Source organism: Leiobunum rupestre, chromosome 6 (assembly GCF_980474605.1).
Source record: "Leiobunum rupestre chromosome 6, qqLeiRupe1.1.hap1, whole genome shotgun sequence".
NCBI lineage: Eukaryota > Metazoa > Arthropoda > Arachnida > Opiliones > Sclerosomatidae > Leiobunum > Leiobunum rupestre.
The window spans coordinates 17,190,402-17,214,650 of NC_143389.1; the positions used below are offsets into that span (position 1 = coordinate 17,190,402).

At 37.6% G+C, this 24,249-nt stretch overlaps 1 protein-coding gene across 1 annotated transcript in view; it reads right to left on the bottom strand.

The window, feature by feature from the left end:
* Positions 1-7,916: 7,916 nt before the first annotated feature.
* Positions 7,917-24,249, bottom strand: part of LOC149939620 (homeobox protein unc-42-like) — a 37,691-nt gene continuing 21,358 nt past the window's right edge. The window contains exons 2-3 of the mRNA XM_090179160.1: positions 22,425-22,741; positions 7,917-9,147 (exon numbers count right to left, since the gene is read on the bottom strand). Coding sequence (XP_090035286.1) covers positions 8,755-9,147; positions 22,425-22,741 — 710 coding nt within the window. The 3' untranslated portion in view covers positions 7,917-8,754. The remainder of the gene's footprint in view (positions 9,148-22,424; positions 22,742-24,249) is intronic.

Sequence of the window (24,249 nt, forward strand, 5' to 3'; positions counted from 1 at the left end):
GTATCTTCTCTTGCGTGCTCATGACTGGGAAAGATTTTACGCCTGGCTAGATAAATACGGGGTCTTTCATATTGATCGATCCAAGCGTGTTTCTCAAAAACGACGTGACGGCTAATTATGAAATTTTCAAGGTATATACAACGCATAGTTATCAATGGAATTTGTAAATTTCAGAAAAATCGATACACCCGTTTCGACCATCGAACATATACGGCAGAAAATCCTCGAAGCATTTCGTCTTATAACGCCCGAAATGATACGAAGCTCGTTTCGAAATATGCTTCACCGAACCCAAATCTGTATCGCCGCGGACGGCAATATCTTTGAACCATTTTTTAAAATTTAAACAATAAACTTAAAACGAATTTTTTTAATCGAAAATCCGAAGCTTTAATTCCAACAAACGGACATTTTTGTTATTTGCTTGTTTTGGTTTCAAAAGAAGCTATTGCCTCCTACGGTCAGCTTGTCTTCTTCCAAGCCCTCAAAACTCGGGGGAAAATAAACGTATTTTTACCGAACCATTTGTATTCTTACTTTTTTCAATATGCTCTTCAACTTTCTCATTGACACTTTTTGTCTCCGACCTACCGGTAAAAAATAAATTTTCTAAAAGGCACAATTGCACGTTGTATATACCCTGAATATTTCGCAATTTGCCGTCACGTCATTTTTGAGAAAAACGCTTGGATCGATCAAATTAAAAGACCCTGTTTATAATTTACTTTGACTCTCGCAAACCTGGATTAGAGAGATGTAAAAAACTTAAATATATTATTAGTTGACTTTTTGTGAAATGGTGAAGGATTAACTAAAATGTTCAAAAGCTTAATTAAAAATGAGCAAAAGGTTTAAAAAAACTTTCCACGTATACAAATAACTTAAATAAAATTATTTAAATGAATAATTTTATTATTTTATTACTTAATTCTTTGCATTTTATATATCAAACCATAAAATCATAAATAAGTTTAAAAGCTTTCATACATTTGATTGAAAACTCGGTCGATACATCTGACCAACAGAACGATAAACTAAGCACGAAGCCCAGACAATTGAGCCACGAAAAACCTGCACTTTCAGCCAATGAATTCTTTGAGAAACGGTTGACCAGCGTGACGTGAAATCGGAAACCCGAAAAACCGTACTCCACGTTTCGCTGAGCGTTACTGAACGCAGTCACAGTTGCGCGTTTTTTCGCCGGTAATGCCCAAAAATGCAAAAATTCTTATAATCCTTGCGCTATTTAACAAGTCGCCATGGAAACGAAATCACGTAATCGTTTGGCACGAGCTAAAATACAGATTGTTAGAGTTAGAAACGTGCGAGGAATTCTGCTCGTTTTCAAAATCCGCTTGTCTCTGATATTGTTCCACAAGTTCGTCACTTTGGGGAATATTTTCCTGAGAGCTAGTAACGGAGTGACGTCATCACAAGAAGAAAATCCCCCCTAGCGAGGCGCTGTCAAAGGCTACGTGTGACGCGGGAGCCAGCGGACGCAAACCCGTGACGAAGCCCGAAATACAGTGAATAGCTCTCAGAAAAACCAAAAGTCTATCATAAGGTCCCCATAAGCAAAGGTCCAGGCCAAATTTTTGACGATCACATACCCGTTATTAAGAGGTAGGTATTCAAAATCTGCACCTCCTAGTGGCTACGTCCTCAACTATATGCATTTCTGAAATAGATTTCGCGAAATGCATTATGAATGCGCACAAGCCGTGCGCGAACGTTTTTAAACTTAGAACCACGCGGGAGAAATCTCTCTTCACCGTAGCCAAGGCTTATGCATAATTTTATCGCTTTAAAACTTAAATTTAACACTCATCTTTGCAAACTGATTCATCAGAAACTAAAGCTGGCTATAAGAAAGGTATTTATTTTTCAAAATTGAGATTTAGACGCGTTTTGTGTGGCATTTATAAACCCGCGCGTGGCTGCTTTACCAAGTAAGAGAATATTTTAGTTGTAGAAATTTTGAAAACGAAGATGGCGCTACTGCCCTATCGTCGTACGTTAATTTTCTTCTTGCATGGACAACGCCGTAAACATGGACCTTATGATAGGCTTATGGTAAAACTTACGTAACAATATTATACAATTATGGTAAAACTGATTACACGATTTTCGTCATGGAGCTGTAAGTCACGTAATTTTCGTCATATCCCGTGAACAAGGTTTCGTTAAGGAAAATGGTTTTATGGCATACTTTTGACTGATGTTTCATATTACTGCTGGTCTATTCTTCATATGTTGAATATTTAATTCAAACAGGTTAATATTTAAAAAAACTAAAATTGAAATTAAAAATCCATTTAAAGTTTTTATTGTGTAAAAGTCGGTCGTATCTCTTTCAACTAATATTTGTAGATTTTCAAACTGGAACCGGTGACGAATTGCTGCTCTTTCGTCAGCTCGCTCCGCTTCAACTACACTGACGACGTGAGTGGGGATGTTCCCTTGGTAATACCTCGCAATATTTTTCTTCTCGTATTGTTTTTAGAGAAATCATTTAGGTTTAAATTTCAAGCTAATAACATAAACCGTATATCGCAATATAGATACGTCTATTATATAATTAATATTTTTAAATTATGCCAGGAAATTATATTTGTATGCACTCGGAATGGCATCGTGTAACAAATAGGGCTCGAGAAACAGGCAGGGCTTAAGCTATCTCAAATGCTAGACGTTACGCGGTTTTTTTCCTTTCAAATTAATCGGCGGGCTGGAAGAAATCGAACGACATTCACTCGGAAAAAAGACTTACAAAAAATGGATTCAAGAAACCCCGATTAGTGGTCACTCTGAAGATCTTGGAGAATTCGTCACGTTCTTCGGGAAACTGCCAGACTTGTCTAAATTCGCGTGAACTTCTATCCGAGACAAGGCTTAATGTCGACTAGGAGCAGAGTCTAGCTTAGCTTATCTCCACTGCCAAGCAAGCCCGCTTCTAGCAGTGGCGGATTATTTAGCATCGCCCGGGGCCCCTAGGCTTATGTCCATCCAGTTAATCCACCTCTGAGTTAATCAAGGCCATTACAGCCTTCCTTAGCCATCCCAAGTATATAAACATATAGTTATCTCATTATACTAACTAGTAATTTAATTCAAGTCCTTGAACTTTTCGAGGTCGTTTATTATCTGCCAAAAATGTTTTTAAAAATAATAATTAAAGTAATATTTAGTCAGTACAGACATAAATCCATAATTATTTCCATACGTGTGTCAGTTAGTCCTAATATTTACTAATAGCGCCTTTAATGAGACAATACGATTACAACAAAGCATTTAAATATAATTAAGACCATAAGTGTGTCAGTTTGTTGAAATAATTACTGATAGCTGAGTGGTGAGTGACCTAGAGTTTACGTCATACCCCAAAAAATTAGCGCCTCCACCAAAAATCGCGTGGTCATTCTAGAAATGGCTCTCAGAAAAAATGTAACAGGCGGAAGAGAGGGTAATGACACACTTATGGTAGTTCTAATTATAATCTTAATGGTATATATAGATCGTCTTTTAATAGCCTGTTTCGTCAGTGATTTGGCCTTGTGCCTGCGTTATTTTAAAACTCGTTTGAGAGAACCGTATCAGGGCTCGACAAACTAATCTGAAAAAAACTTAAAAATCGAAAACATCAGGTACGTAGACATATATCGGCTTTGAAGGCTCGTTATTTTTAGTGTAAGAACAATAATAATTGTCAGTGCACATGGCGGTTATCTGTTGAATTTTTTATAACCCCAGGCCACCGCACCCTCCTACACATTGTAACCCGGCCATCTGAATTAATGGCTTCAAGTTAAAAGGAACCACCTATGGACTGCATTGTAAAGGATGATAAAATTGGCGAATAAGTAGATAAGTCCATAATGAAAAGGGATAATAAAGCTAAACCCTAAACAAATTTGAAGAAATTTAAAAACTTACTAATAGCTCGTACCGATAGGTCTTCGAGCAAACAAAAACGCGAAACTCGGACCAAAATAGATCTTAGAGTGAATAATTAAATAAAATAAAATAAAATAAAATAAAATAGCCAGAAAATCCAACGGTAGACCGGTTTCGTCCTATTTGGGACTCGTCAGTACCGTGCGGGAAATCTGGCTCGCGACTATAACACCGAATAGAGAAACTAAGCCTAAATATTAAAAATTTCAAAACGAGTTGCATAGCAACGGAAAGCCGAATAGGGGGAGAGTGGTGGAGATTAGTATATATACGTAATGATAAGTTACGCTTGATGACTTAGGCCTCGATCAGGTGGTGCCTTGGGTATTAGCCTAGCTGATTATTATTTCCACTAAAATTGTTTCCAACCCAAGGCTTATTCAAGAGACACGATACTCGGATAATTCATGACTAAAATTGTTTAATTAAGAACTTTTCCATTACATTTACAATTTTTAGCAAGCTTTCGAGCCGTAGTTCAATAACAACGCGGGGCTTATAGGGTGTTCGTTTAAATTTCTTATAGGCCAAGGCTTAAACGCTATATTTTAAATTTTATATAACCCAATGTTAAGGAAATCCGCTTTAAATTCTTATAATCCCAGGATTAAAGGTTATCTTCTTAAATTTCTTATAACCCAAGGATTAAAGGTTATCTGCTTAAATAGACTGCTCATAGACTGTAAATAATAAATTCTTATCATTCTTGCAAGCGCTATTGAAAAGGTTGAAACGTAATGAACTGAGCCATCCTAAAAGCCGCTGCAGCTCGCTAAGCCTAGCTCTTGTGTTTTGATATTTTTGTAGATTATTTAATTATACCTTGAATTTCTCAGTTTACAGCCGCTAAGTTTCGGAAATGTATTATAATTAGTAGCTAGTTCGTTTCGTTTTGGTTTTGGTTTCATATTCGTTTTAACGATTTCATTATTGCAATATTGATTTATAAAAATTAGTACTTTTTTGGATTTCTACGGTAAGTGAATTTAACGAATAACTTTTTCGATTATTATTTAGATTGTTTAGTTCTACTTTGGTTTTAGATTAAACTCTGAAATGAGTGGTGGTATCATATGTGCAGTTTTTATCTGTGAAAATACTCAAGGTACAATTAAATAACCTACACAAATATCAAAACACAAGAGCTAGGCTTAGCGAGCTGCAGCGGCTTTTAGGATGGCTCAGTTCTTTTCCGGAAACGAAGATAAAGAAGGAAGTAGCCAAAATCCCTTCCCATTGGCTGTCCTCGCGTTGCCGGAGAATTTGAGAAATGCAGGTTGAGAGCGCGCGCTATGGTCTAAGCCCGTTTTTAACCAAATGAAAAATTGAATTAAAATTATCTCGTTACGTGAGTATCATTTTTTTGAACTTCTTTTAGGATAAAATATAGGTTATATGGGCTTTTCATTATCCCTTTAAGAAAAAAGGTCTTATGGATTTTTAATTGGTCTGTAGCAGACGCTAGATCATAGGCGCCACCTCGGAGAAGCTAACGCCGTTACGCCACCTAGACTCGTTTCGGTCGCGAATTGTTATCCGTTTTTGTGATAAATTTTCGCTGTTCTGGAATTTCGGAGGAGTTTAGTAAGAGTAACCATATGACGTCATTTGACTCTGGTTCCGTGGTGGCGAATAGTTAGAGTCAGGGTTAAAACATTTTCCCAAAATGGCTGCCTCCCAGGTAGCAAAATTTCGTTGATAAACCGTTTGTGAATCGTTGAAACTATGTTGAGAGATAAACGTTATGAAATGGTTGACGATGTCACCAAAATAGACGGTTTATAAAACGGTTGTTATTAAGTCTTTTAGTACTAACAGAAACCCAAGAATAAACGTTATAGGATTTGACGTTTATTTAACGTATATATTAAACGAAAACCAAACAATTAAATGATGTCAAATTCACGAAGTGTTAACGTTGTAGGATTAACGTCTATTAAACGTCGGTACTAATTATTTTTTAAATTATTAAATGATTAGATGGGGTACCCAGTATATCCCTGGGAAATGTGCCTGTTACGGAAGAAAAAGGTACTTTTTCCCTTAGTAACATACCTGTTACATTACAGTGCAGATATATACTAGTAATAGTATTAATGACACACACCGTCGCATACAAATCGAAAGTACAACGCTGCCATAAATCTCTCCACGCATAGCACCGTACCCCATATAACCAACTGATTTATGCAAATTTCCAACAATTATACGTTGATTTTACAATAATTTCCCTTTTATCAAACGGCCTAGTGTCTATAGAAGAAGGCTTTTAAAAAACATGACTATACTTTAATCGTTTTCCGTGTGTAGGGCCAAAGAATGAAGAAACTCGGTCTTTTGGCTAAGACCAAAGTGTAGTATCTTGTGTATAGCGGATATACCTAATTATTCAATTAATCCGATTAATTAAAGATGTTTTGCCGACCATAACCGTCGAAAACCACAGTTAGGGTACCATGAGATAGTATACCAAATGTGGTCGACCTAAGTTGCAATAATTGGTGAAGAATTTATATATTGCAATGGACTGCTCGCATATAGGACACAGTGGATGTATATTAGATTTATTGAAAACGGTAGTTTCCGAGAAAAGGCAGAGTACCTATACGCAGTAGTGATGAGGCCCAAACGGGCGAAACCGGTCTACGGTTGGAATCACTGGATGAAATTGTGACATTTCGATCTTGATTTAAAGGGGAACGGCCAAGCTTTTCCAAATATGGCCTTATTTCCGTATCAAAAGATTAACAAGACGTTCAATATACTAACACGTACCTTTTTTTTGTCTTGGAAAAATAGCTTTTGGCCCAAAAAGTTGAAACGAAAAATAACGCCAGATGTTTGGGTTTGAATTTTCGCCGCCATCTTAGGGGCTGCCGCCAGCGCCCCTAACCCCGTATATGCGATTTGCGAACTATCCTAACTTTGAAAATCGCGCAATTTAGGCTTAAGTCTCTTGTAACTGGAACGCGCTGCGCGTGCAAAACAAATTTTTTGCGTCTTCAGCAGCGCGCGCTTTTACGTTGTTTTTCTGTCTCACCGACTTCTCACCAGGTGTCGCGCGCTTTTCGATTTCCCGAAATTTCTTTATTTTATTAAAAATTAACCACTCAATATTTTTTGATGCGGCTTTCGCCGTAAATTTTAGTTTTTAATGGGCTATCTAAATGGTTAAAGCTTGAGGGTTACCCTTTAATCATTTCAATCACGATTTAATCATATAAAGGTTAATTACACTTTTTGAGGGTGTCGTTATAATTATACCAGTGACTGGCTCCGGGATCTCGACCTTGAAAATAATGATCTCGACCTTCAAAATGTTGATCTCGAAAATATACTCAACTCTTATAATGAAAAATAGCCAACTATAAACGGCCTTGAGAATGGTGAGATCGAGCAGCAAAAAGGGACCTTTGGGATCTTGAATCCCCGCGATATAAATGAGTTCATTTCAAATTCATTGCAAAACTACCACGGTAGTAATGATACACCTTTAATTAAAATTTCACATATGACAAACAACGAACATATAAGATAAGAAAACAGTCGCAGAGACACACTTGGAATTAGTTGGTACACCCCGCGATGTTGGGCCATCACTAAAATCTCCAATTATTTCGCCATTCCATCCGAACATCAGCTTCGCATTTTCCTGCAATTTTCTGCTTTTCTTAAAAAGGTTTACGAATGAAATCGACAAATTGAATTTTGGTCGGTTCAGTATAATAGGAGCATGCCGATTAGTTCAGGTTCAAGCCACCAGATGGCGTTCAATTCGTTAATTCGTATCAGGCACCGTCACGCTATAGTAGGACTGGCTATTCATATTTTAGAATCACATATTTAGATCATTATTAATACGACTAGATGTATTTATGAATTTACGTTAGAGCCAGCTCAATTTTGTCTAATATATTAAATAAATCCAATGCCTGACTAGAAATTTAGCCGACGCAATCGCCAATCGTTTACTCTTATAGTCTATATAGCGTATATTGATTGTTTTTTTTTAAATTAGCTACCGATAATGTAATCCTTAGCCGTACACAAAGTGTAAAATTTGTTTTCGTTTCCTCAAAACTAGGAGCGTTCTAGTTCGTATTTTAGGAATGCGTCACCAAATAAAAATAAATTAACAATTTTTTTTCTTTAAATAATAAAATTATTTCAGCGTAATCTAACTTATAATATTTATATCTATTTCCGATTTGTTCATTACTATTGTTGACGTATTGTAAACCAGCTGACTCGTCTCTGTTTAGTAACCGCGATATATTACAACTTGGCCCGTTGGTTCGAATAACATCGACAACTAGCGTAAATTGAAATAACTTAAAAGGATGCTTTTCACTTCGGGCCAAACGGCGGGGCGGCGAGCGTCAACGCGGTGAGATTATTTGGCCTCGGGTCTGACGGGGAAAACCTCTTTTTAGGCCTAACGAGTGTCTTAAAAGTTGACGATCACGGTCGCGGGGGAATTCTTCTAGTAAAAACCAGCCTTTTAGGCCTAACGAATGTTTTAAAAGTGGACGCTCACTGTCGCGGTAGTTTTGCCCTAGTGAAAGTCCAAAATCAGTCTTTAGGCCTAACGAACGAGTGTTTTAAAAGTTGGCGCTCACTTCCTCCGCGAAAACCAAATTTTGAGAAATGGTATATTAAAATTTGAACCGAATTCGTCCGTAAGTATAATTCGTCCCTCGTGATAAAATTGGCGTCACTTTCGAGCCGAGCGCGCACTCGCGCACCGACTTTCCGTCTGCGGATGACGCGAACGAATACCCGAAGCGCGTATTGGAATTTTTACGTTTGGTATTGTAACATGGGAGCCGTCGATAGATTGGGGTGCGAGGCGGTGTTCATCCGAAGAGCGGTGAAGCCTTTGTTGTACCAATCGTCCTCGGCGTCCTGTCGCATAGCGGCCGCCATGTTGCTCGTGGCGTGCGGCATCGAGAAGGCCTGGCCGCCCATCGGCGCGTACGACGAAGTGTTCATCGGCGGGTAGCGGGCGGCCGTCATGCTGTTGATCGCGTTCGGAGGCGGGTACTGGTAGCTGCGCGAGGAGACGCTCGAGGTCGGGTAGATGTTGCGCATCATGGCCCCGTTGCACGCCGGCAGCACCGACGGAGCCGACAACGCCTTCTGCAACTGCTTCTCTTGCTTGCGGTATTTGGCGCGCCGATTCTGGAACCATACCTGCGAAGAAATAATCACCATTACAAACCTATAGTAATATAAATAACTCGCTAAATAAGATTCTTTCGAGTTATTTCAAAAGGTTATTAAATACCAGAAATATACATTATATATTTCTAGGACTGAGCGAGTATTCGGTCCTTTTTGAGGGCAAGTACTCGAACTCGATCTCGAATAAGTAATTGGAGAATACTCGTCGATTTCCGAGTACCAAAAAATTTCATATTCGGGTACCCCATTATTCGAATAAGCTGCTCTCTAAACTCGTCGAGTATTGGTTTTTCCTATCCTCGTAGCTTCAAAGTTCAAAGAGGGGTTTTTGCAACTTTTTGGGATCAATAAACGGTACCTACAAAGTTGTGGAAACTGTAGTTCATTTTAATTAAAGGAATATTTATCAGCATTGAAAGTTACTTTGATTTCATATTTTCTTGAATAAAACCAGCTCCTAATCACGTACTCGATAACCCGACTCGTTAAAAATATTACTCGAGGTGGTTTTTAGTTACTCGACTCGAATAAGAGAAATTTTCTGCTCGATTACTCGACTTAAATACTCGATAACCGATTCGATTGCCTAAAACTACTAATCGCACAGCCCTAAAGTATTATTGTTATTCGCCTGAAACATGTTCCTACGTTGATTCTGCTAAATTCGTTTAGTAAGATAAAATAGTGCGGGATGAAATACATTAATAACTGAATTTATAAAAAATATTAATTCCAAAAACTATTTTATAAATAATTAGTTACGCGTACAAAGTGTAATTTTAACATTTTACAACGTCAGGCGAAGTAATACACGCGATAAATTTTGATCCGTGGTTCGGTGTATACATCCGCAGAAGATGCGCGTTTCATTTTAATGCCCTAAACGGATCACGTGAGAGAAATATTATAAACTTCTGATATTACGATATTACGCTACGAATTAGTTCTAAATTTATTACAGGCGAAACATAATACAAAATAAGGTAATGCCTATAAGAATTTATGATAAGATAACATCAGATGATAGAAGGGTTTTCCACTTTCCATAAAAACTTGCTGAGGTTAACGGTAATAGATAGTGTGGGGAGCTGTTGGCTCGCGTGGCACGAAGGGCTTTACACCACCCTCTTACGTATTGTAACCCGACCGACGGTAATTGTCTTCGCGAGTAACTAATTGGGTATTAGTTTAGCTAAGCAATTCCGAAAAGTATTAAATCCAAAACAGCGAGTTGCAGGTCCTGGTTCTCGGAAATATTACTTCTTGGCGATTTCCTTGAAGATGTTTTATTTAAGCGCCTATTGCTGGCTTTCCTATAGTGCCACGCGATCACGAGATTCGGATTCCATGGTAACCTTTGCAATAGTACATTCAAGGATAATAAGAATTTTCCATTTTTATGTCCACTTATTATATATATATATATATATTCCGCGTGATACAAATTCTCTTTGGAAATGGGATACATGGGCATATTTATTACATTAAATTAAACTATTACAGAGGGAAAGTGATTTATAAATTAGCAAATTGTTCCCCTATACCGCTCCCCCCCCCCCCATGTCGTATAGGGGGCTTCTCCCTGAACACCGGAGTGTTGCGTGTGGAGCACTTCTACAGGGGTTTGTAGATCAATAATAGGTCTATTTCCGCTCATTTTGAAAAACTACTTCAAGCTTTTAAATTGTCAATGACGCGATAACAGCTTAGTTAACTAATTAACCAATTAATTAACGAAATAAAAATTTTAAGCAAAATTGCGTAAACGATTTTAAATCAGAGAGCTACGTACTTTACGTAGTGGCCGTTAGAGCGAAATAAATAAACTTAATGCAATTTCAATAGTCAGTTTTGCGTCTCAAAAGACTTAATTCACAAATTGTTTACAGAGAAGCAAACATTTAAAGCGAAACCCTTAGAGCAGCGGTTCCCAATTTGTTTTTGCTATGGAACCCTAAATTATTCAGCTACTTCTGGCGGAATCCCACACTGTTAAAAATAAAGGTTTTATTTTAGACCTTTAAAGTGGTTAAAACTTTTTCCAATATTTAAGACCATTCAGGGTTTTATCATAAACCATATTTACACTTTCTGCTCCCCAAATTCAGTCCTTTCGTGGAGTGTTTAAGTACTTATTTTACACTCTTTTATCCGTTTTACTTCATAAACAGTAAGAAGTTAATCCTTTTTAACTTTATTTTCAGTCCTTCATAGGCCCTTATACGACTCAATATATGAACCATTACCATGGCCAGATTAGGCTGGTTATCGTTCGGGGGAAATAGCCGAAAGAGCGTCCCTGAAGTCGTTGAACGAAGGGAGTTGATCACGTGAAGTATCATCTGGTATCATTTAATACTTCAATACCCCATAAGGCACACTGTTAAAAATAAAGGTTTATAAAACGACCAAAATTGGACTTTTAATTTATTTCAAACCATTTGGTTTCTAAAAACGGTCTGATTAATTATTTTAGACCCATTTTACTCCTTCATGTTTAATACAATACAATATTGTATTAAACGTGAAGGAGTAAAATGGGTCTAAAATAATTAATCAGACCGTTTTTAGAAACCAAATGGTTTGAAATAAATTAAAAGTCCAATTTTGATCGTTTTATAAACCTTTATTTTTAACAGTGCAACTCACTTTTTTACTGATCTTAAAAGACTCTTGACACAAACGAAGATGGCCGCTTAGAGGTTCGATTTTAATGCTTTTATTGATATTAGATGGCGCCAATCTTAACTTTTTAGAGGAAAATTATTCAAATATTTAATGATTTATTACAAAAACAACGTCAAACACTATTTTAGGCGATGGTTACGATAAACAAAAGATCTTAGTTAAAATTGAGTATGAAAAGAAACTAAATTATTTTATTTTTTTCGAGGTTGTTAGATTAATACTTTTCAACCTAATTGCGCCATCTGGTAAGACTTCGAGTAATGAATAATCAACCTCTTATGATGTTCCTTGTAGATCGATCGTTTAAACTTTTAAACTTAAAATGTTTGAAAATCTTCGAGTGAAACAGCGTTGCCAGTTCCTGAAATTCAATTATCGTACTGAAAACTAGTGGTACATTTGAATTTTGTGTGAAATACTGACCTTAAACTTGTGAAATACATTTTTTTAATAACACTTAAAGTCCGACCGATTGAAAATTTATGTTTAAAAGTCAGTTTTAACTAATTGCCGTACATTATCGTAAGTGCAAGCTGAATTTTCGAAAAATGCGTAATATATAGTTCCCCACAAATTAGCTCGAAATAATCGACGTGTACATCTGGCAACGCTGACGTGAAACCATCACGCCAAATTCGTTCTTTTTATTAGAACTGTTCCAAATAATATTATAGAGAGCGTTGCTTATAAACTAATCTAAATTATAACCGCTAAAGTATTTCACAATCGAAAACCGCTATACGTACCTATTTATACGACAGTAAAACAATAAGTAATTAAATACATTTATAATAAAAGTACATTAAAAATCATAATAGGAAAATAACGCGAATTTTAGTTCGATAATATTTATTTTTTCGGCACGGATTTAGAAATGGTTCTTAATACAAAATAACGCCTAGAAATTAGAAAGTACTACTTAGAATTTACATAATAATTTTTAAAAGTGCCCTTACTCGAGAGGTACGGGAAGGCTGTATACATTATATAGTGCGGGGGGACCGAGATATTCCACATTTCCAGATATGCTAATGAGTGTTCCCGAGTTTTCGTGTCTTGAAAGAGTGCCAACACATAGGCGTTTAAGCCCGAGAGAGATAAAAAGTATTCGCGCGTTCAGTTTCGCAAACCTAAATTTGGGAACTAGAAGTGGCGGCAAAGGGGGGGGGGGGAATTATTATTCGGCATATCCCGGCCTTTATAATCTCGCGCCTGGATATATCCTTCGGTCGTTCTCGGGCGACGGGGCAGCCGAGGCTTAGCGTTTTAGGCCTAACAACGCGACCGAAGCGAAGTTAACGAAGATTGGCAACGGGGCGTGTTACTTTCCTTCTGTACGGCGGGGACTCATCGGCCACGTATAGAAGCGCAACTTTACTCGTCTGATATAGGTAGATAGATATATTCGTACTTTGGCATTACCTAGGTACAGCGCGCACTCTGCCGGGTCGAGTCAGCAACGAGGCTAGGGGGGGGGGTCGACAGTGGCAATGGGAGGGGGGCTAGACGGGCTACAAGGAGGGGGGGTATATCTTCGACGGCCGAGTCCTTGGCAACGCCACTGCCGCTTCACTGATGTTTCCAAATTCAATTTGAACGCCGGCTTTGAACATAATGGACTACGCATCCCTCGGTCCGGCCGACGGAGGAAAAAACCTCCTCCGCCCCCCCCCCCCTTATCACTTCCCCACCACCTCCGTGTCGCCCAACTAGCGAAGCTGCCTCCCACTTGGCGCCTACCCTTTCAGCGTCCCTCATCCTACACGCCTTCCTTCCGAGTATATATCATGGCTCCCGTCCGTACATAGATCCGAGTTTCTCGAAGAGAGAGAAAGACTTCGGAGTGTCTCTGGAGGAACGAACGCCAACTTAGACGATAAACATGTACGTACGGCGAAAAAGATTCTTCGTAAAGAGCTCAAAACAGTAGATCTCCCATATGGATTATCGCGCGCGCCTGCCTTTACCTTTTATAGATTCGCGCTGCAAATTGGATTTACTCGAAACCTTTCGCTGGTGGCCCCAACGAAACTAAGCCATTCAAAAAGAAACGAAAAGACTAGAAACTTCAATATGTGTTTTTTTTTAAATGAATACAGATTTTGTTTTATTTTAGTATCGGTAAAGAGTGAAGCGACTTTCGGATGTTTTTAATATTCTCTTTGAATCGCGACCGAAGATTTTCTCGATTTCCGTATATTTTTATCCCCGAAATGTGTTTACGTATGAAGAATATAACTAACATAAAGGAACCTACGAATTTAATATAAGTTTTCTATTCAACAAGATACCAAATTATCTAAGTTAAACCTATACATATCTTTACTTAAAATATTACTTTTTAATGTTAAGAGTCGCGTTCTCCAGAGTACAATTTGATTGATAGGATTTTTAACAACAACGTCGGGAGTACCTCAAAGATAAACATTCTTTAAAATCGGTTAAGCGCGCTTTCAGTTCGCCGCTAACGCGATCAAGTACGTTTGCAATCGAATTTTAACGCATCGCGCGCCTTTAGCTAACCCAGGGTACACGAAGAATTAAAAACCTCGTTTGAACAATACTAAAGCAGGCGTTACGTAAGGGTATGAGTTTGGTCGAATTACGATTGGTGGTTTCTTCGTGTGCCCAGGTGTACCGCGAATGTCTCTCTTTGTATACTCGTCAGGGGCGTAGGAACGTTCTAGAAGTTGGAGGGGGCAATAACATTAGTTGCCCCTCCTAGCAAAATTCTAGGGAGGGGCATTGCCCCCCCCTGCCCCTCCCGGTTCCTACGCCCCTGATACTCGTACTTATTTCGCCAAATTCGTCTTAATCATTGAATTTGGAATAGTACCGCTAGAATGACGCAGACGCGTTCGGGAGTCGTGGTTTCGCGAAACAAATTCCGAAATTTCGAGTCGGCGCGCTCAGCTGTCAACTCTATTATTATACGGGTGGCGCCATTTATAACTTTCAGAGTACATGAGTACTATTAATTCAATTGTATAGGATATAGTTTCCGCCGCTAACAACGGATGGCGCCACCGACAAATGATAGAGTTCTCCATTTTGAAACATTTGTTTCGCGGAAGGCAGATTGAAATTGTCATTCTAGCGGTACTATTCCCAATTCAATGATTAAGACGAATTTGGCGAAATAAGTATTATATTTTTTTATGGAAAATATTTACAAAAATTCCACGTACGAAACTCCATCGAATAATAAGTTAAAACGAATGAAAAATAAGTAAAGTAGTTTGGATTTTAAATATAGCAAAGTTAATAATATGTCAGTCAACCTGAACCCGCGACTACAACGCTATCCAATATAACCTTAATTTTTTTAACCAAAAGACTATACTAAGATTTGTCCAATTTGACCACTGTTACTGGAAAATTGCCAATGGACAATTTGGGTCCCTTGACCAGGCTTAAAAACACAGAAGAAATGTGATGTCCTTGGTTTCGAAAATTAGCCAAGTAAATTTTCCATTCATTCATCAACGTAAATTCTTTACTTAGTTGATTAATTAGTTCAATTTTCAGACCAGAACTATAAAACCTCGTTTAGACTCCGTTTTATTCTGAAATATGTATAGGGAAAATAAACTTTAATTTGTACAAATCCGGTTTTTAAAAGCATCGTCTGAAAAGATTATAAGCAGATTTACGAATCTTCGAACTTTGTATATCTAGAAAATTATTTTTATGTTTAAAATATTCTTTTCATGTGTTTGAGTCTTGTAAGTTCTAAATTATCTTTCCCTGAATTAATGGCTTTAAAAGTCGCTTGTTGACTTATGGTGCCTTGGGTATTAGCCTAGCCTAGCCTAGCTGAAAAATATATTTACATTTTATTCGTGTTTCGCACAAGTGTATATATTATATATATAAAATATAATAAAAATATTCATTTCAGATTTTTAATTAATGTCTGAAATTTCTGAAGCTCGTAAAAATGTTCTGGTAGCCCTGTTGATGAAAAGCTGTTTTCCATACAGTATCTACTATCCTACTGTTAATTCTATTAGTTTAAAAAACCATTGTAGCGTGGGAGATCACTTTTAGGGCTTTGTGATTTACCATTCATTCCCTTAGTATATTAAAGTTAAGCTTAATTAGTTTTTATGCTTTACGAGTTAAAGGATCAAAATTAGGAAAAGTACATGGGCTAAAATGGCAAGGCTTAGAATCTACAATCGCTCACGTGGTCTCTATGTCTCTGCTATACAATGTAATCAGCTGGGATTCCCCTGGGGATAAATATACTTTTTCATCCTACTGAAAGATCCTACTAAAGGGGGTTACCCATAGTGAAGGTGGCTTTGGGGGGGTCGTAACGGGGAAAATAATAAAAATGGTAGCCCTCAGTCCAAAGCGCCGCAAATTATCTATAAATCAAAGCATTGATCATTTAAGAATCATAATAATAATAATAATCAGCTAAGCTAATACCCGCAGCACCACCTTAGGCCCAAGTCATCTAGCGACTTTTAATGCCTTTAAATCAGGTAGCCGGGTTACATAATAAGCAAATCAAACCTTTCAAAATTCGATTTACTGAGTTAAAATTAAATTAAATTGATTGAGTTGAAGCTTTGTGGCGAAGTGATTTGCAACTTCAGCAGTTCGAGAGACTGCGGTCGATATCACCCGTTTATAATAATATTATTATTAATAATAACTTTCAGACTAAGCCGACTGTAAGCAAATTATCATTGAATAATATCGCACTAATATGCTTCTTGGAATAGTACTAGCAGTTTCAGAATTAATTTTATGCGGTAGTACTTGCAATGTAACACGATCATAATTTGTTTCTCAAAAACGAAAAAATGAAAAAACAAATTGTGTCTATATAAAAATACACACAAATGAATGAGAATGGGGAGTATAGGACATAAAAGGGAATACATTATTCGGATGAAATGGTTACACCCTTCTGACACGCTATGCACCCATCTTATTATTTTCCTTAGTTTGAGGTAGCTTCCATTGAATATTCCGCATTTGTGCGTTGTTATAAAAACCGCGGTTGTTAGGTAACATTGTGACCTATTTTTGACCCACAGACGCCTGTAGAAGTGTTCGACACGCAATACACTAGTGTTCTAGGAGTAGCATGCCCCTGAATAGTTTTTGTCTAAATTAGTGTTTTTTTCCGGAAAAATAAAATGCGGAAAATTTCCAGAAAATTTGCGGAAAATTTACCGCAAATCGGAAAAATAAAAAATTAAAAAAAAAATTACTTTTTAAGGGTGTTTAATGTTTTTAACTTTTTATCGATATAAATGTTTAATATCAGTAAGCATACTACAAAACATTAATAGTGTTACATTGTTAATCAGTATAAACTAGTCTAGAGGTTTAGTTTTACTTTTAAATTCGAAAAAATTAGGTGAAAATTCCGCTTTATTTAAATTGGCAAACAATATTAGAATCATGGAATGAAAACTTTTTTCCGGAAAAATACGGAAATTTTCCGACTTACACCAATAGTCTAAATGCTTTTATAGTTTTAACATGAATAGAATCAGCTGTGTAGATTTGGATTTTAATCAGTTTACTGCTCTGTGTTGTTTTGTTTGATGTAAATAACAATAGTCCCAGTCGTTAATAAAATGAAAATTGACCTTTTTCGGGATATTTCTAACAAAATAATCTGACAACACTGCTATCTTTTTTTTGGGTTGGCTGATAATGTTTTTTCTGGCAGCGCGGTTTCTCCACATCGAAAATGGCGGACATCCTAAGCTAATCGGTGGCTTTTTCGAGCGTTATTTTGAAATATCAACTAAGACTAATGAATGTAATGCGCGATTGAATAAAATATATGTAGCATATCATATGTATACATTTAATTATACTAAAGCAACTGGGGGATCTGGTGTAGTACCTCGTGGGCTCAATGAACGTTATTTCTATTTCCTCCCCGTCGCGGATTTTGGAAGCTGGTGAATCTATTAGGCGCTTCAATAAAACATCTTCAAGGAAATCGCCAAGAAGTAATATTTCCGAGAGCCAGGACCCGCAAGTTATTGTTTATATAGTGCTTGTGGGAATAATGGAAACTTTTCACGTGTAAACGGAAGGTCGTGATTTTGTCAAGCCTTAATATGTCAAAAAAGCTACCTGGCTAAAATCCAACGCCATGGGGATTGCTTGTTGCTGCCATAAAGGTGAAAAATTTCCATCATTTTAACAAGCACTATATGTACAGTGACTTGCAGGTCCTGGCTCTCGGAAATATTACTTCTTGGCGAATTCTTGGGAGGTAGATTTATTGAAGCGGCTATTGGGGAAGCAGACGATATTTTAACATTGTTGCCATGCCATTTTTGCTCCAATTAATTTATTTAACACCAAACCTTTTACGGCAACCCTGTTCTGCAGTCATTGCTAAGTATCTTTTTAATGGGAGTACATGGTAATACATTTTTCAAAATTGTCATATACAGCTTGAACTGTACTCGATACATATCTAAAAATCCTAGTTATAGCATTTGATTTTGCAGCCATTTTAAATCAGCCTATCGAATATGCACCGTCAGGAATCCATACCTTTACTTGGAATGCTTATCCTGCCGTATCGCGTATGGTAAGATCACTCTGACGGCTTTGGCCCCGCCTACGAGAGAAAAAATTCCCTCTGCGCGCACTCCCCTCTCACGTATATAGTTGTTTGTTAAGTTAACATAGTGACGTCAAAAAAAAACCGTCAGCTACATCGAGACGAAAATCTGCCGCGATAAGCATTCCAAGTAGAGGTATGGATTCCTGACACCATATATCAGCAAAATATGTGGATAAATGGTTATAACTCGGTTGGTAAAGGTGGTCCACATATGATTTTTTAGGATTATACTTACAAGGAGACGACCCGAGGTGATAATCACCGATTTTGTTCAAACTCGGGTATAGTGTACACCTCCATGTACCTTAAAAAACCTGCAAGGGAAAAGTTGCGACCATTGAATTGGGAATAATACTGCTAGAATTACAATTACGATTTCGGTTGCCATGGTTACGTGGGACCTGTTCTGATAAGACTGTACGAAATTCATCTTTATAATTTGGCGGTAGCGCCAACTATATTTTGTAAAGTTATATGGCTAAAAAAATAATTATTAGCTAACTCACCGTAACTTGAGTTAAAAAGGATCGTGTTGACAGAATAAAATTATTTTTAAACAACTTCAAAGGTTTGTTTGTTACGAGAAATCATACATTTCAATTTCGAATCAGATTCGCGAAAAAATTCAATTGCAATAAAGTTGCCACCACTAGAGACAGATGCCGCCACGGTAGAACGATAAAGTTGATAGTCTCCTTGTGGAACTATGGACACTGTATCTCTAACCGGACGGAAAAAGCTGTAGCTTCCACCATGACCTTGACGGCCCTGCGAATCGAGTACGGTCGACTATTTCAGCTGATACGAAGTAGGACGCAAACGGACAGTAAGGGGTGCCTCTTTTAGGCTGCTTTCCCGTCCGGTTAGAGATACAGTGTCCACGATGGAACGAAATTGGTCCCGCGCCAGCCAGATTTAGTTGTACCTCTATTTATTCCCAACTCAATGGTTGCGACGGGCTTTCGTTTTGCCATGGAAACCGAAAACGTGTTTAACAACATGATTTGGGATTTGTCCATTGAAAATAACATGGGAATCTGTATTCCCCCCTGTGAAACCTTTTAAAAAATGAAAAAAAATCTAAAATTTCAAAAACTTTAAAAATATTTTTTTAATTGATTTAAAAAATTTAATTTAATCAAGTTTAAATGCAATTTGGTCAATTGGGGGACCCTTAAAATCCTTCAGATTCCCATGTTATTTTCAATGGAAATAATTCCAAATCATGTTGTCAAAAACGTTTTCGGTTGCCATGGCAAAACGAAAGCCCGTCACAACTTTTCCCTCGCAGGTTTTTCAAGTTACATGGAGGTGTACATTATACCCGACTTTGAACAAAATCGTTGATTATCACGTTGGGTTGTCTCCTTGTTAGTATATTAGGCACATAAAACCTAAACCTGGATATAGAGCCATTTCCAATATGGTCCTCAATTTTTTTTTTTGTGGTCTATATAAAAAATTATTTTAGAAATTAATGAAATAAAACTGTATTTTTAACTCTTTTGTGTTTAAATTACGTATATTAGAGAGTTTCATTTAAAATGGCTCAATACCAAGTGGTTAAATTTCCAATAAAATGTGAATAAATTGAATCTAAGAGCTCAAAATACGTGTGTATCAATTTTCAAAGCTGTACATATGACAATTCCGGACAATTCAGGTGTTTTTATTAGCATGCGCTTCCATTAATTGGGGTAAATAAACGATAAGTGCGTGGAAACCCTTTTAAAATATCGTACGCTTCCCCAATTCTTTTTATTACCTTCCAAAATCCGCCACTTGGAGGAAATAGGAATGAAGTCCATATATGTCATTGTCGGCATATGCCTCCTGTTAGTGTAGTAGTGCCGATGGGTTAACTAGTGCTTTTAGTTGCTATAGGTTATCTGTTACTTCGTATGATAACATCCACATTTTTTCCACTGTATCAAATTCAGATTAACCTTTTTGTAGACCAGCTGCGAATAACATTTAGCTGGTTTACAGTAATCCGAATAAGAGCTAAAAAAACACTTGGTTTTTCTTTAACTGCGTGTATTCGCGACCGAAAACTATCGCTACGCCCCCTTTGATTCACCATTGAAACCTAGCGGCTAAAGCTGACGCTATTAGTTTTCCTCATCGTTATTCTTAAATTTTATTTTATAATTTTAATATAATTAAACTTATATTTTTATTAGCTTATTTAAGAAAAAAAATTCTTTTGAGTTTTTAATTTGTCTGTAGCAGACGCTAGATCATAGGCTCTACCTCGGAGAATAACACACGTCCACTGGTCCAAAACCAGTTTATTAATTGCTTGGACTAATTTTTTAATTAAAATAATGGGGGTCATTGGTCCGTATGACCAGTTTAATAATTCACTTTTTTATGGGAATTGAGGCGGGACCAGTTTAAAAACAATAAGGATAGCCGACTTTTTGCTTTACCCGTCGGAATTAAAATAGGAATTTCTGATCACTTGAGTTACTTGATGGGGCTTTTGTTTTTAAAAATGGGATTGATGAAATAATGAATTTATGATACGCCATATTCGCCCTTATTTATAAATATTTAGGTAAATTTTTCTAGTGAGCACCCAGATTTCGATTAATTTTAGTAGTCCTTATGTCCAACCTTGGTCGCGAATAATTGGATTCTTATCCTAGATATCAGATCAGAAAGAAAACGTTTCAAAAACCTTTACTTGAGGTAACGCTTTTTAAAACTTCAAACTAATAAACCATTTTCTAAATGTTTTATTATTGACTAATAAGACAACAAAACCAATATTTTTAGAAAACCAGCTCAACTTCGATAGAGTGATATAAAAAGATAAGAAATTGTCCCATTTGAGATCGAGACGACTGATTTGTTCAATCGCCGACTTAAAAATAATGTTTTTTGCAAATTTGGTGTTTTGTATTTCCAAGGCTTAGCGCCACATTTTCCTATCTTTAAATTAAAATTGGATCTCTCGATCGAACGGAAATGAGTGAAAATATCAATGTGTCACATCTTTCTAAATAATAATTAACAAATATCGTACTTGTACAAGTATTTTTCTAAGAATTACAAGCCAATTTGTTCACCAACTAAAGCCAGAAATCCCTAGTTAGTATTAGTCACTTTGAACGTTACCGTCCTATCTGTATCCATAGTTCAGAAAGCGAATTGGTACACTTATATATATCAATGGTAGAAATGAATACATTCATGATAGAATGCACCGCCCAACCAAAATTACTCTATTAAAGGGAATATAACCCGCAAAGCCATCTTTACGGAAGACCCCTTCAATTTTTAAAATTTCCCTGTACAGTGGCGCCAAACCCTTTTAAAGCCAAAGGCAAGAGTGGCCAGAACTGTAAACGTTGGTGTTCCACACTAAATACCCGAGGTTATATTCCCTTTAAGTACGCCTAACCGTTTAAGGTTGGCTGTCACTAGCTCCGAAATGCCTAACCGTCATTTTTGAAATCGCTATAGTCAACCGATTTGAAAATTTGACGCAAGGTAAAAAATATAGCGCGATTAAAAACGGGAACTTCCAAGTCAAAAAGGGAAAAATTTGATTTTTCGTACACGAGGAAAATTTTAGATTTCCAATGCGGAAGCCCTGACAAAAACATGTATTCAGCTTAATGGATAGTATTTGTCTGGTTTCCACTAGGGAAAAAACGCCACCGCGGTGAACGTTTACGCAAAAAACCTCCGTTAGGCCTAATTAAGCGTCGAAGCTCGCCGTCGTACCGTTTTGGTCCTAGTGAAAACCAGCCTTAAAGCATCCTAATGGTATATTTATCCCGCGCGTAAAAACATTATCGAAGTAAAGAAACGCGCCGTTACGCGAACTAATGCAAACCAAGGCTTATACAATATTTTTGGGTTGACGCTCAACGTCGCGTGGTTTTTTCGCTAGTGAAAACCAGCCTTAACGGAGATTTTAGAAGTCGACGCTCGCATTGTTAAAAACGAATATTTGAAGTTCGGTACTTGCCTGAATTCTGGCTTCGTTTAATTTAGTGATTCTCGCTAATTCTTCGCGACAGTAGATATCTGGATAATGACTCTTGGCGAAGGCGGCTTCGAGCTCCTGCAGTTGCTCTTGAGTGAAGGTGGTGCGGTGGCGTCGGCGGGCCGGCGTCGGCGGGCAAGTGTTGGAGGCGGCGCTGCCCGTCGAGATGATGGAGGTGGAGAGCCCGGAGGAGGTGACGCCGGCGACGGCCGCCGTCAGCGCCGACGAGCCGAGCACGGAAGCGGCCGACACACTGGTCACCGGCTCGATTTTTAGCTTCTTGAAAGCGCCTTCGTGTCCTGCGAAATTAGTTAAATTATTAAGCGATTAATTAAGTAAGCGTAACATAATCGTAAATTAAATTAGACCGTAGGACGCGTAATCATTTTAGGACGCTTTAAATAAAATTAGTCTTATTAGCGTCGGTCGGGGACGAGAGAGCGACCGAGGCCTAGCTATAAGAGCGGAAGGGAAGAACCCTCTCCCGATCGTCGTTATACAAAATAATACAATTAGTTGGCCGCTCTCTCTTTCCGCTGGCCGCTCGCGCTGTTTTTCGCTCACCAAGAAAATAGAAGCGCCCGATCCGAGCTCGATTCGCCAAAACCCGACGGAAACTCACTCGAAAAATTAATATCATTTATAAGAAGACAATCCCAGTTAGCGCGGCCGAGTACGAGTGTCCCGACGCGAGCCAGTAATGAGCCAGAAGAAGCTCTTCTTCGGCTCCGACGCCTCCCGGACCAGACGCCCAAATGAAATAATTACTTATCGGGAAATTTGGCGCCCATTTTCAAGGCCACTTTTACCAAATTAAATCAACAGTGATTCGCCGTACTGGACACGAGCAAAAACACGTGGTTTGGCTACGTTGTTTATTAGCAGAATCTAAACTGAAGCGAACGAATAAAAGACGCGTTATTTCAGACACCTATTTTACATGATATGACTGATATTCAGAGGTTGGCTAGCCTACTTTTAATTATATTTGGAGACCCGCTAATCGGCTTTAAGGGACCCCGGAATTTAAGTTCACAAGTTAATTTGTGTAGTCCCAATCAAGACCATTTTTTTCTGTTGAATTTGTACAAGCCGAAAAGAGGGACCACTTTTGTGAAAAAATATTAGTCTACAACTTTCAAAAATCCTGGTGCCATCATTGCTGATAATAGGGAAGCTCTAAAAGTTTAAAAGACAATGTCGAGAGCACGGCCAACTTTGTTGGCGCGCTATAGTGGCCAACCCATTCGCCGAAATTCCGTGAGCAAGGATTTTCCCGCTATAACGACCGTGGCGCTAAACTCATACAGTTTTTTATATGCTTCAATGCAACACGGGTGTAATTAACGCGTCTTATACGCTTAATTTAAAATATCACAAATATATCGGCAACCTTTGCAATTAAATGGTAATAATACATGTTACTTTATTAATATTTAAGTAACAGGCGCGAAATAGTATTGTTCAAACACGTTTTGTTTTCGTCGTGTACCCTGGTTTATGAAAATATTTAAATTGAGATCAAATTCTATTGAAACCGTAGGCGTTTTCTTTAGCCTTAACTAAAAGCACACTTAACATTGACATTCCCACATCCAATGTGAAACAGTTTCAGCAACTCATGAAAATTTGTTAACACGAATGTCCACGCAATAGATTCATGAAATAGCATAGATACCTTACGTTGCATACGGGCCCGTGGGAAGAACACCGAAGAGTCAGCTAGCAAAAGATTGAGAAGACCCATATTTTCTGGATGCGCTACGTAATGGTGACCAAAATTAGCATTTGGAAAAAAAAATAAAAT